Consider the following 14,076-nt stretch of genomic DNA (forward strand, 5'->3'; position numbering starts at 1 on the left):
CCATCCCAGGACTCCGGGATCATGACCTGAGCTGAAGGTAGTCACTTAACCAACTGAACCAGAGAGAGTGAGAGAGAGAGAGAGCACATGAGAGGGGGGAGGGTCAGAGGGAGAAGCAGACTCCCTGCTGAGCAGGGAGCCTGTTGCGGGACTCGATCCTGGAACTCCAGGATCATGACCTGAGCCAAAGGCAGTCGCTTAACCAACTGAGCCACCCAGGCGCCCAAAACCCAAAATTCTTTTTTTTTTCAAAACCCAAAATTCTTAACATAGCCTGTGATACTTTGTATGACTGGCCTCCATTTCTCTCTATTCCCATCTGAAGCTACAATGTCTTGTTTCACTATCCTCTATTGTAGTCTCTCTCAGTAGTTCTCGAATTTGAGCTTCCATCAGAATCACCTGTATTGCTTGTTAAAACAGATTCCTGGGTCCATTCCCAAAGTTTTTATTTTAGTAGGTTTGTAGTGGAGCTTGAGATTTGCATTTCTATGTTCCAGTGCTACTGCTCTGGGAACCACACTTTGAGAAATGTTCTAGTCACCCATGCTTTATAGCTCACCAATTGCTTCATTTTCTCAGGGCCCTCATTCATTTCCGTTGCCAGAAATATTCTTACCTACAATTCTTTGTTACTTTGTTGGACTTTTTTTTTTTTTTAATGAGTTTAAACATATGAGAATAGAATGAATTCTGTTGTACTCCTCACCCAACACCAGTAGTTGTTATACTTTATGGCTCTCTTTTATCTGTGCAACCATAATTACCTTCCCTCCTCTCCCCGGAGATATTTTTTCAAGTATATCCTAGAATTTGTATTATTTCCCTCTAAATATTTATTCATAACTACTCTTTTAAAAAACTTATTTACTAGAGAGCATGCATGCTCACAACTCTGAGATCACGACCTGAGATGAAACCAAGAGCCAGACACTCAACTGACTGAGCTACCCAGACACTGCCCCCACCCAACTACTCTTGACTCATCCTTCAAGTCCCAGAATAAATAATAAATGACTCTTTTTTTTTTTAAGCTTTTATTTATTTATTTGACAGTGAGGGAGAGCACAAGCAGGGGAAGCAGCAGAGGGAGAGGGAGAAGTAGGCTCTCCGCAGAGCAGGGAGCCCAATGCGGGACTCAATCCCAGGCCACTGGGATCATGACCTGAGCTGAAGGCAGATGCTTAATCCGATGAGCCACCCAGGTACTATTCCCCCCCACCCCACTACTCTTGACTCATCCTTCATGTCCCAGGATAAATGACTCTTCTTCAGTAAGGACTTCTTTGACCTTCAGTCTGAAGTACATGCCTCTATTAAACTCAAACCTGGGACCTGTACTTTTATTTCATAGCACTTAACATAATTTGTAATTAATATTTATTTCTGTGCTTAACATCTGCCTCGTCTGCTTAATTGTAAGATCCATGAAGATTGGAATCGCTTCTATTTTATTCACCATTGTATTTGTAGCTCCTAGTACAGCACCTGATATTTGAAGTTAAATATTAGTTGAATTAATTTAGGCACTCTAGCAGAGGCAAACCAGCTAAACAAACTTTTGTGCCCTGGAACTATAAGAGAGGACTCCTAACAAAATTTATTATTGTTTTTAAAGATTTTATTTATTTAGGGGAGAGAGCTAGCGAGAGAGAGCACAAGTAAGGGGGTTAGAGAGAGAAGCAGGCTCTCCGCTGAGCAGAGAGCCCCATGTGGGGCTCAATCCCAGGACCCTGGGATCATGACCTGAGCTGAAAGCAGACACTTAACTGACTGAGCCACCGAGGCGCCCCTAACAAAATCTATTTCTTAAATCGTGGAGGCTTTTTAGGAGAGTTACGAATCAGCCATCAATATTATTTTGCTAAGGTAAGTTAACCACATTCATGTCATACATGTTTTTGAAGGTAGAGGAGGTCTTAACAGGAGTTCTTGACCATGACTGTTCTAACGACCTTTTGATAGTCTGGTGAAATCTGTTTAATATATATTAAATATATTAATATAAAATATATAAATTATATATATTTGACATATACATATTAATATATATTAAAAGATTTATTTTAGAGTGAGTGGGGGGAGGGGCAGAGAGAGAATCCCATGCAGACTTCTTTCCGAGCATGGCGCCACATGCAGGGCTCGATCTCGGGATTCCAAGGTCATGACCTGAGCCAAAATCAGGAATTGCTTTCTTAACTGACTGAGCCACCCACGTGCCCCAGAAATATTTTTAAATGAATAAAGCAAAAAGAGAATCACAATGGAAACAAGTTACAAGAAATAGTTATCAAAATATTAAGTTTATGATGTATGTGACAGGTAGTATATGTGCTTATTTAAAAATGTTAAATAAGATTTAGTATGTCTAATAATTACCATAATTTCGAGGTAGTGAAATACAAAGGCTGTTTTGAGATGGCTGCAATGACTATAATATGAAGTGAATATATCTGTGATTCTGTAGGTGACAAAGTTAAGGGTATTGCAACTATTGCTGTGTTGGGTTTTTTTTGCCTACATTCATAATTTAAAAAAATGCTAAATTTCAGTTCAAAGTTAGTGGAAAGATACAGATTTATTTTCCTCATCCAAGTTCATTTATCTCCTTAATTCTAAACATGGTCCCTTTGGGGGGTGTTGTGATTGTAAATTTGAGAATCAGATTTTCTGAATCAAGAGCTCAGTTTTCCGATTTCCTAAACAACCTGCCTATAGCTGTCTTGTTCATGTCCCTGTGTTCTGTTTACCCCGCCTCCAGTTTCCCTCATGAGGAATCAAAGCTGCTTGTTACTGGTCCTTTTCTTACCCTGCATCCTATTTGCAGGGGATTTATTGCATCTCTGATGGTAGGGGAGAGGAGTATTAACGTACAGGGAACTCTTTATTATGTTGGAATCTCTATGAAGTTGCTTGACTTACCGTAAATCTTTTAATGAAACCCTCGACTCCATTTAAGTAGTTTATTGTTTGCTTACAGAAGAATTTCACCATGTTCTTCTAAGGTCGTTTGCTTAAATTTTTATAGCAGTTTATCCTATCTACATCTTTTGCTGGGTTCCTGTCCTTTTCCTCTTGACTAGTCTTTGAAATATTTTTTGAATTTACTTTCACTTTTTCTCTATTCACATTGCACTTTCACAATTTTGAATTACATGGCAGCACTTTTTGAGTCATGGCAGGAGATGAGGGAACCTCCATTGAGGACCTGCTGTGTTCTAAACACTCTAATTTCTTAGTAGTCCTAGTCCTAGGGCTGGAGGAGGTAAGTTCTTCAGGGTTATTAGTGCTGGAGCTGACAAGCAAACCCAGGTCAGTCTGACTCTAGCTTACCATGTCATGCCATCCCCCTGTTTGTTGCTAATTCAAGTATGCCCAGTTTCAAGTGTGCCCAGTGTAGCTTTCCTAGAATAACTTTATACTAAAGGGCCATGTTATGACTGTTCAAGAACTGTTAGGCCCATTGTAAAGTAAACTGTATGATACAGATTTGGCACATCTGGCCTTCAGCTTGTCTTTTCTCTTGCTCTTAACATGCACCCTGTGCTCTAGCCATATCATTCACTTACCCAATCCTGCAATATGTTATTATTTTACATATCTTCTGTACTCTTTTCACATGCTTAGGAGGAACTGCTAATTGCTGTATCTCTTCTCAAACCTAAATTGACTTGAATTTTTCATGTATACCAGTTTTGCTTTCAGTGATAATGACTTAACTCTGTTTCAAGGTTACTTCATTTAATGGTCATTTATATAGGTAAAAATTTGCTGACATAGGATCTCATCTCTATTCTCACGGGATGACATTAGCAAAACCAGCTGAGTTTTACTTTACAGATGAAATTTTCCATTCTTATATCTGGTTAAAATTTCTGGTTGATTTTTTTTCTCTTTAACAGCTTTCTCGAGATACAGTTTACATGTAATAAAGCCCACCTATTTTAAGTGCAATTTGATGGATTTTGGTAAATATATATATAGTTCTGTAAATATCATTATATTCAAACTGTATAGAGTGTTTCCATTACTGCACAAAGTTCCTTCATGCTTGATTTTAAGTCAACTCCATCAACTACCTCCAGTCCCAGACAATCACTGATCTACCTTCTGCTACTATATAGTTTTACTTTTTCTAGCATTTCATATAAATGCAGTCATACAGAATTTACCCATTCACTGGTTGGATGTTAATCATTTACCAGCTGATGTGTACATATGGATTATTTCTAGTGTTTTGCTATGCATAATGCAGATAACATTCTTCTGTCTTTTTGTAGACATAGGTTTTCATTTCTCTCGAGTAGATTCCTAGTAATGGAATCGCTTTCTTATATGATGGATATGTTTTTAAGAAATAGCCAAATTGTTTTTCAAAGTGGCTGTACCATTTTGCATTCCCACTAGCAGTGTATGAGCATTCCAATTGCCCTGTAGCCTCAGTAGTACTTGGTATTACTGGGTTTTAATTTCAGTCATGCTGGTGAATGTGCAGTGTTATTGTGGTTTAAGTTTTAATTGTCCCTGATGACTAGTGGTGCTGGGCATCTTTTCATATGCTTATAGGCCATTCACAAATGTATATATTCTTTAAGTATATATACTTAAAACTGTCCAACATGAGGCTTAAACTCATGACCCTGAGATTGCGAGTCGCATGTTCTACCGACTGAGCCAGCCAGGTGCCCCCATTTGTATATATTCTTTTGTGAAGTGTTGAGATCTTTACCTGTTTTTTAATTGGGTTATCTTTATTGGTTGTATTTGGTTTTAAGAGTTCTTTATATATTCTAAATACAATTCCTTTTTCATATGTCTTGGAAATATTTTCTCCCAAAACGTAGCTTGCCTTTTCATTTTTATTTTTAAATTTTATTTCAATTCAGTTTATTTACATAGTCTATTATTAGTTTCAGAGGTAGAGTTCAGTGATGGATCCATCATTAGCATATAATACCCAGGGCTCATTACATCACGTGCCCTCCTTAATGCCCATCACCCAGTTACCCCATCCCCCCACCCCCCTCCCCTCCAGCAACCCTCAGTTTGTTTCCTGTACTTAAGAATCTCTTACGGTTTGTCTCCCTTTCTGATTTTGTCTTATTTTATTTTTCCCTCCCTTTTCCTATGATCCTTTGTTTCTTAAATTCCACATGAGTGAAATCATATAATTTGTCTTTCTCTGATTGGCTTCACTTAGCATAATACTCTCTAGTTCCATCCACGTCATTTACAAATGGTAAGATTTCATTTTTTTTGATGGCTGAGTGGTATTTTATTTGTGTGTGTGTGTATACACACTACATCTTCTATGGATGGACATTGTTCTTTTCCATAGTTTGGCTATTGTAGACCTTGCTGCTAGAAACATTGGGGTGCATGTGACTCTTTGGATCATTAGGTAAATACCTAGTAGTGCCGTTGCTGGGTTGTAGGGTAGCTCTATTTTTAACTTTTTGAGGAATCTCCATACTATTTTCCAGTGTCTTTTCATTTTTAAAGTATCTTTGAAGAACAAAAGCTTCTAATTTTGAAAATAGTCTAACAGCAGTATTTTTCTTAATGGTTTATGCTGTTTATATCCTATCTTAACAAATTTTTGCCTAATCCAAGGTTACAAAGATTTTCACCTGTTTTTTTCTTTCACTAGATTTATAGCTTTAGCTCTTATGGTTTAGATTTATGATCCATATGAAATTAATTTGGGGGGGGTCGTCTGGGTGGCTCAGTCAGTAAGCATCCGACTTTTGATCTCAGCTCAGGTCTTGATCTCAGGGTTGTGAGTTCAAGCCCTGTGTTAGGCTCCGTGCTGGGTGTGGAGCCCACTTAAAAAAATAAAGTAAAATAAATTGTTTGTATGGTGTGATATATAGTAAAAATTTATTTGTAGATACCTAGGTTTTTTTTTTTTTTTTTTTTAAGATTTTATTTATTTTTGACAGCGAGAGAAGGAGCACAAGCAGGGGGAATGGGAGAAGGAGAAGCAGGCTTCCTGTGGAGCAGGGAGCCCTATATGGGGCTCGTTCCTGGGACGCTGGAATCATGACCTGAGCCGAAGGCAGGTGCTTAACGACTGAGCCACCCAGGCGCCCCGATACCCAGTTTTTTAAGCTTATGCTTAAAAGACTGTCCTTTTCCTTCACTGAATTATTTCTGCATCTGTGTTGAAAATTAATTCACTATGAGTATGGGTATTTTTTAGACTGTCTTATTTACTGATTTATATCAGGGGTCTGCAAACTAACCTCTACAAGCCAAATATGGCTCAGGGCCTATTTTGTAAGCAAAGTTTTATTAGCATATGACCATGCCCATTCATTTAGGCATTACCTATGGCTGCAACAACAGAGGCAGATTTGAGTAGTTTTGACAGACTGTGTCCTACAAAGCTGAAAATATCTACTATCAGGCCCTTTATGGAAAAATTTTGCCAGCCCCTAATCTCTGTGTTTATCCATATATCAACATTCTAGTCTCTTGATCTTATAGCTTTATTGTAAGTCTTGAAATCAGGTGTAAGTCTTCCAACTTTGTTCTTTTTTAAAAATGGGCTATTTCAGGACCTTTGCATTTCAGGGTTTGTTCTTGTCAATTTATCAAAAGCCTGCTGGGATTTTGATTGGGATTGTATTGAATGTATAGATCAATTTGGGGAGGAATTTATAAAAATGCCAAGTTTTTCCAGTACATGAATGTGGCATATTTTTTTCTTTTTATTGAGGTTCTCTTTAATTTCTCTCAGCATGTTTGTTGTTTTTAGTGTACAGGTCTTGAACATCTTTTATTACATTTATTCCTAAGTATTTTAATATCTATCGATTCTACTATAAATGGTATCTTTAAAAACTTCATTTTTATTGTGTTGCTTACATACCGAAATACAATTGATTTTATATATTGATCTTGTATATTGCAATGTTGCTAAATCTACTCATTCTCCTAGTTCTATAGATTCCTTAGGATTTTCTACATATCATATCCTCTGAATAAAGATGATTTTACTTCTTTTCAGTCTGCCATAATCTTAATCTTGCCTTAATCCACTGTTTAGAATCCCCAGTACAATGTTGAATAGAAGTGATGAGAGCAGACATCCTTGCCTTATTATTGATCTTAGGTAGAATCATTTAGTTTTTCACCATTAATATTCACTGTAGGGTTTTGAAGTGTCTTTTTTCATATTAAGGATGTTCCTTTTTATTTCTAGTTAGGTGAGATTTAAAAAATATATATGAATGCCTGTTGAATTGTGTAAAGTGTTTCTTCATCTATTTAAATGATCATACGTTTTTTTCCCCATTAGTCTGTGAACATAGTGAATTATATTGATTTTTGTATGTTAAACTAAATTTGCTTTGTTGTGATAAAAACCCACTTGGTTGGGCGCGCCTGGGTGGCTAATTCATTAAGTGGCTGCCTTCGGCTCGGGTCATTATCCCCGGGTCCTGGAATCGAGCTCACTGTCGGGCTCCCTGCTCAGCGGGGAGCCTGCTTCTCCCCTCCCTCTGCCTGCTGCTCCCCCTGCTTGTGCTTGCTTTTTCTGTCAAAAAAAAAAAAAAAGATAAAATCTTCAAAACAAACCTCCAGTATCTTTTTAAATACTGTTGGATTTGATTTCTTAAGGATTTTTGTATCAATATTCATGAGGGATGAGGTTTGCAGTTTTCTTGTGATGTCATTGTTTGACTTTGGTATTAGGATAGTATTGGCCTTATAAATAAAGTAAGTTCAGAAGTGTGGGGTTTTGTTTTGTTTTGTTTTTAAGATTTTATTTGCAGAGAGAGAGATACAGAGCGTGCATGCACAAGCAGGGGGAGCGGCAGGCAGAGGGAGAAGTAGGCTCCCTGCTGAGCAAGGAACCCGATGTGGGACTTGATCCCAGGTGCCTGGGATCGTGACCTGAGCCGAAGGCAGATGCTTAACCCACTGAGCCACCCAGGCGTCCCCAGAAGTGTTTTTTTCTCTAGTTTTGAAAGAGTTTATATGGGATTAGTATTTTTAAATTTTAAATTTGGTAGAATTTACTAGAGAAGCAGTCTGGGTTGCTTTTTCTCCTTTGACTTTTTTTTTTTTAAATTTTATTTATTTACTTATTTGACAGAGAGAGAGAGTAAGCACAAGCAGGGAGAACAGCAGGCAGGGGAGAAGCAGGCTCCCTGCCGAGAAAGGAGCTAGATGCAGGGCTTGATCCCAGACCCCTGGGATCATGACCTGAGCCGAAGGCAGCCGCCCAACCGACTGAGCCACCCAGGCGTCTCTCCTTTGACTTTTATTAATAACTGAGTTGTAAGAGATTCACAGTTTCCTCTTAGCTCAATAAAAAAGGCAGTTTCTTGGCACAAATAAATTTGGAAAATACATTGGGCTTTATTTTGCCTTCTGATGTTGTATGCGGAGAGGACAATTATGAGAAGTTGAGAGCCAGACTTTTCAGTTGTATTCTTTAAACATAATAGGGAAGTAATTTTATTATATTTTAGCTAAATGTTTAATGCTGCCCTTACTATAAAATATTTGAATGCTTTCTGCCTTTGTTTTTGTTAATTTTAGGAACTTAAAAGGAATCTAGAAGATCAAGCAGAAAGGAAAATGGAAGGTCAGAATTCCCAGAGTCCTCAAAAGATCTCACAGTGTCTCAACACATGCTCAGAGCAAAATGGTCATGGTTCCACAGTGCCACATATACAGCCAGTTCTGCAGTATGGTAATCCTTATGCAACACAGGAAGCCAGAGGTTATTAAAATAATTTTGGTTTGGGATTAACTGAATATGGAGTTTTTTTGGTTTGTATCTTAATGGGATTAGAAAACTGGTACAATTAACTCTAATAGAAACACTATCTTGTAACCGGTAGTTTTAATGTTTAACAGTAACTGGGTTCATCTAGGATTGCTGCAGCACAAAAGAGTAGTCTATTTGCTTATTATATATATTCTTATTTTTAAAAATTACTTGGGTTAAAAAGACGTTTTTGTGATGCATAAAAATGGTTCTTTGTATCCTGTTCATCATAGCTATACACAGAGATTCTAATTATAGTACCAGATTTCACTTCCCAAATTTTTATTTCAGATGGAGCAGATGGTGCTTTTTATCCAGATGAAATCCAAAGGCCACCTCTGAGAGTACCTTCTTGGGGACTGGAAGATAATGTTGTCTGCAGCCAGCCTGCTCGAAACCTTAGTCGGCCTGATGGTTTAGAAGATCCTGAGGATAGTAAAGTAAATTGAATTTCTATTTTTTGAGCCTGTTTCTTTTATTTTTTTGTTTCATGTAGAGAGTTTGTGGAAAAGAGACTGTGTTTTTGTGATTGTGTGATTGTTTAAATTTTGGAAAAACCTGCTTGTATTTAAATTTGGAAAAATCAACCATTAATATGCTTCAGACTTACACTTTAGGATTTATACTAAAGTAAAAGATTAAGTTCAGAGAATGACCTCAGTACTGTAGTTATCAGTTTAATCTTTAAAACAGTTTTTTTGAGATATAATTGATAACATACCTTTAATTCAGGTGTACAGCATAATGATTCAGTATTTGTATCACGAAAGGATTACTGCAAGTCTGGTTAACATTTGTTATCACATATAATTAACAAATTTTTTTTTCCTTTGTGATGAGAACTTTTAAGATTTACTCTCAGCAACTTTTGAATATATGATAAATTATTAGCTATAGTCACAAATAGTTTAATTTTAATTATCACTAAGTAATTTACTATATTCTTTTGATTGCAGATGTACTAGGTTGGAAGAGGCAGTGTTAATGACAGTTAGACATCATTAGTATTAATCTTTCAGCAACCCAATACTGATAATTTGAGTTAGTTTGTGTAGCATGTCATTTTTATTTTTATTTCATTTAAGAGATTTCTTCACCATTTAATAAGTTCTTTTCCTCATAGCAGCTTTTTTGGATTTCCTATGCATTAAGATGAATTTAAAAGAAATGCTTTATCGTGCTCTTTGCAAGTACAGCAGTATCATGACCTGTTTCTCATTTAATCTAGTTTGCTGCATTTAATTGCTATTAACCTTTGCAGAAACTGATCAGTGTTCAGACAGGCATGATTTTAGCCCTAGTGCTCAACACCCATAATGGAGAAAAATGTATTTCTCCCTCCTGCCTTTTGGCCTCCTATGTCCATTACTGGGAATAATTAGGAAAACTGTCAGAACTTTTGTAGCCTATTTAAGGTCTAGAGTATAATCTTACTGCTTTTTCACACCTTTACTTCACATTTTGCATATTTAATCTGATCATTCTTGGCACAGATGTTACATGTGGCAAGCCTTTCTCTTCCGTAGTCATCTGCTTCAGTTTAATTAGCAGAATGTTCTTTCTGATCTGTGTGCTTTGCCCTCCTGCAAACCCATGAGAAGCAGTGTTAGAGTACTGTGCTCATTTGCTGACATGCTTAGATTTGGTAATGAGATGGAAGGACTCTTAATAGGTGCACCTTGGATAATTGTATTTTGCAATTAGAAGATTTCTTTCACTTTAGACAGAAATGAATTTTTATGTACATTTAGACTTTTTAAAAAATCTTGTCATTACAGTAACAAAAATCACTTGGAAGTGAAGTATTTTAATGAGTAATTTTTAGAATATATAAAGCAGATTTGAGTTGACCTGATCCTTTTCTCTGGTTCCCTGCCCTGGGAGTAATTAACAGCCACAGGACCTCGGAGTGAGGGTTGAGGCTGCCTGTTCTCTAGTCTACTCCAGTCATATACTTGCCAGATCTCCTTTCTGCACCAGAAATTGGTCCGCTATCAGATTAGATGCCTTTTTTGACTCCCTTTTCCCTAATAATTGCAATGCCAATAACTGTAGCATCATAATTATGATGATGATGATGGCACCAAACATTTCTCAATTTGCCAGCTAGTGCATGGCTTTTTAAATATGTTAACTCATTTGTTCTTCATAGCAGTCCTGTGAGGTAGGAACTATTATGATGTTTTCTTTTATAATGGAGGAAACAGAAAGATTAACTGGCTTGCTTTATCACACAGCTGGTAAGGGTACAGTCAGATGAGGATTTGAACCTCATCAGTGTGGCTATAGGAGCTATGGTCCTAACCACCTATCAAATAGACTAAGCCAGAGGTTCCCAACCTTTCAGTTCATGGCACCTTTGGCGTCTAAGTAAATTTTTTATGATACCGTATAGGTCAAAAGAAATGCTTAACAATTTCCTAACAAGTGTAGTAACCATTTGAAAAAAAAAGTATATACTGAATTGAAAAATTCTTATTTTTCATTCTTAAATAATACTGACGGGATGTATGTGGTTGTTGACCACTGTACACCTTCTCAAACCTTGGAATTGGATTGGACAAACCACCTTCATTTCCTGATTGACATTGATTTTCACAAAGCACATGCTTTACATTTCAGCAGCTGCAAAATAGCCAGCGTCTTCTCAAAGATAAGCTGTCACTGAAAGGAATGTTGAAACTGAGCTATCTTGAACTAGTTCTTGTGATATCTGACAAATGTGGAGTTTTCTGCATATTTCATTAACTTAGAAGATTAAAACTAATCCTATAGTACTCTGTGAATTTGATATGGTGCCCTAGCAATGGGAGCATGGGTCTAAGCCCTTGCTACTCAGAAATACAGTATGTGGACCAACAGGTTGTTTTCTTTTCTTTTCTTTTTCTTTTTCTTTTTTTTTTTTTGAGAGAGGGAGAGGGAGAGAGAACCTTAAGCAGGCTCCATGTCCAGTGTCGCCTGACACAGGGCTTTATCTCACGACCCTGTGATCATGACCTGAGCTGAAATCAAGAGTTGGACACTCAACTGCTTGAGCCATCCAGGCACCCTCCAAGTTTCTTAATTTTGATGAAGTCAAACTTACCCTATTTTTCCTTGTACTTTTGTTGTCAGATCTCAGAAACCATTGCATAACTCATAGTTAGGAAGATTTGTCCCTGGGTTTTCTGTTGTCTTTGCTCTTATATTTAGGTTTTTGGTCCATTTTGAGTTAATTTCTGAATGTGGAGAAAAATAACATTTGAAAAGTAATGGAGATCTTGCTTTTCTTTAAGCTTTTTATTTTAATTCCAGTATAGTTAACATACAGTGTAATGTTAGTTTCAGGTATACAATATAGTGATTCAGCTGTGCTGTACATTACTCAGTGCTTATCATGATAAGTGTACTCTTAAATCCCCATCACCTTTTTCACCCATCCTCCCTCCCCTATGGTAATCAGTTCTCTGTAATTAAGAGTGTTTCCTGGTTGGGTGCCTGGGTGGCTCAGTTGGTTAAGTGACTGCCTTCGGCTCAGGTCATGATCCCAGGGTCCTAGGATCGAGTGCTGCATCGGGTGCCCTGCTTAGCGGGGAGCCTGCTTCTCCCTCTGACCCTCTCCCCTCTCATGCTGTTTCTCTCTCACTCACTCTCTAATAAATAAATAAAATCTTCAAAAATAAAAGTGTTTCCGGTTTGTCTCTTTTTCCTTTACTTTTTGTTTTCTTAAATTCTACATGTGAGTGAAATCATGGTATTTGTCTTTCTCTGACTGACTTCGCTTAGCATTATATTCTCTAGCTCTATCCATGTTGTTGCAAATGGCAAGATTTAATCTTTTTTATGGCTGAGCAATATTGCATTGTATATTTGTATACCACATCTTCTTTATCCATTTGTCTGTCGATGGATACTTGAGCTGCTTCCAGGATTTGGCTATTGTAAATCATGCTGCATTAAACATAGGGGTGCATGTTATCTCTTTGAATTAGTGTCTTTGTATTTTTGGGGTAAATACCCTATGTATAATTACTGGATTGTAGGGTAGTTCTATTTTTAACTTTCTAAGGAACCTCCATACTGTTTTCTACAATGGCTGCATCAGTTTGCATGCCCACCAACAGTGCATGCTGATTCATTTTTCTCCATATCCTCGCCAACACTTGTTTCTTCTGTTTTTGAATTTAGCCATTCTAACAGGTGCGAGGTGATAGGTCATTGTGGTTTCTGATTTGCATTTCCCTGATGATGAGTGATGTTGAGCATCTTTTCATCTGTCGGCCATCTGTATGTCTTCTTTGGAAAAATGTTCATTTCTTCTGCCCATTTTTAAATTGGATTATTTGGTTTTTGAGCATTGAATTGTAGCAGTTTTTTATATATTTTGGATACTAATCCTTTATCAGATATGTCATTTGCAAATCTCTTCTCCCATACAGTAGGTTGCCTTTTAGTTTTGTTATTTCCTTTGTTGTGCAGAAGCTTTGTATTTTGATGTAGTCCCAATAGCTTGATTTTGCTTTTGTTTTCCTTGTCTCAGGAGACCTGTCTAGAAAAATGTTGCTATGGTCAATGTCAGTGAAATTACTGTGCTCTCTTCTAGGACTTTTCTGGTTTCAGGTCTCACATTTAGGCCTTTAATCCATTTTAAGTCTACTTTTGTGTATGTTGTAAGAAAGTTACTGAGTTTCATTCTTTTGTATGTAGCTGTCCCGTTTTCCCCAGGACATTTTGTTGAGGAGACCGTCTTTTTCCCACTGCATGTTCTTTCCTGCTTTGTCGAAGATTAATTGACCATATAATTGTGGGTTTATTTTTGGGTTTTCTATTCTGTTCTATTGATCTGTGTGTCTGTTTCTGTGCCAGTACCACACTGTTTTAATTACTATAGCTTTGTAATATAACTTGAAGTCTAGAGTTGTGATAGCTTCAGTTTTTTCTTTTTTAAGATTGCTTTAGCTTTTTGGGACCTTTTGTTTTATACAACTTTTAGGATTGTTGTTCTAGTTCTCTGAAAAATACTGTTGGTATTTTGATAAGGATTACATTACATCTCTGGATTGCTTTGGGAAGTATGGACATTTTAACAATATTCTTCCAATCCATAAGAATGGAATGTCTTTCTTTTTCTTTGTATCTTTAATTTCTTTCATGAGTATTTTATAGTTTCCAGAGTATAGATCTTTTATCTGTTTGGTTAGGTTTATTCTTAGGTATCTGTTGTTTTTGGTGCAAGTGTATATGCTGTTGTTTAGAAATGCACCAGATTTCTGTACATTGATTTTGTATCCCATGACTTTATTCATTTATCATTT

General features: G+C 36.9%; 1 protein-coding gene across 3 annotated transcripts in view; it reads left to right on the plus strand.

Moving 5' to 3' along the window:
• TAX1BP1 (Tax1 binding protein 1) overlaps positions 1-14,076 on the plus strand; it is an 83,643-nt gene that overhangs the window by 57,739 nt on the left and 11,828 nt on the right. The window contains exons 15-16 of one of the 3 annotated variants that reach the window (XM_028119372.2): positions 8,551-8,734; positions 9,074-9,222. In XM_028119372.2, coding sequence (XP_027975173.1) covers positions 8,551-8,734; positions 9,074-9,222 — 333 coding nt within the window. The remainder of the gene's footprint in view (positions 1-8,550; positions 8,735-9,073; positions 9,223-14,076) is intronic. The other 2 variants (XM_028119373.2, XM_028119374.2) reach the window with 2 other exon arrangements.

The sequence above is a fragment of the Eumetopias jubatus genome, unplaced genomic scaffold (assembly GCF_037043125.1).
Source record: "Eumetopias jubatus isolate StellerSeaLion01/CBP00866 unplaced genomic scaffold, mEumJub1_p1.0 scaffold_14, whole genome shotgun sequence".
Lineage (NCBI taxonomy): Eukaryota > Metazoa > Chordata > Mammalia > Carnivora > Otariidae > Eumetopias > Eumetopias jubatus.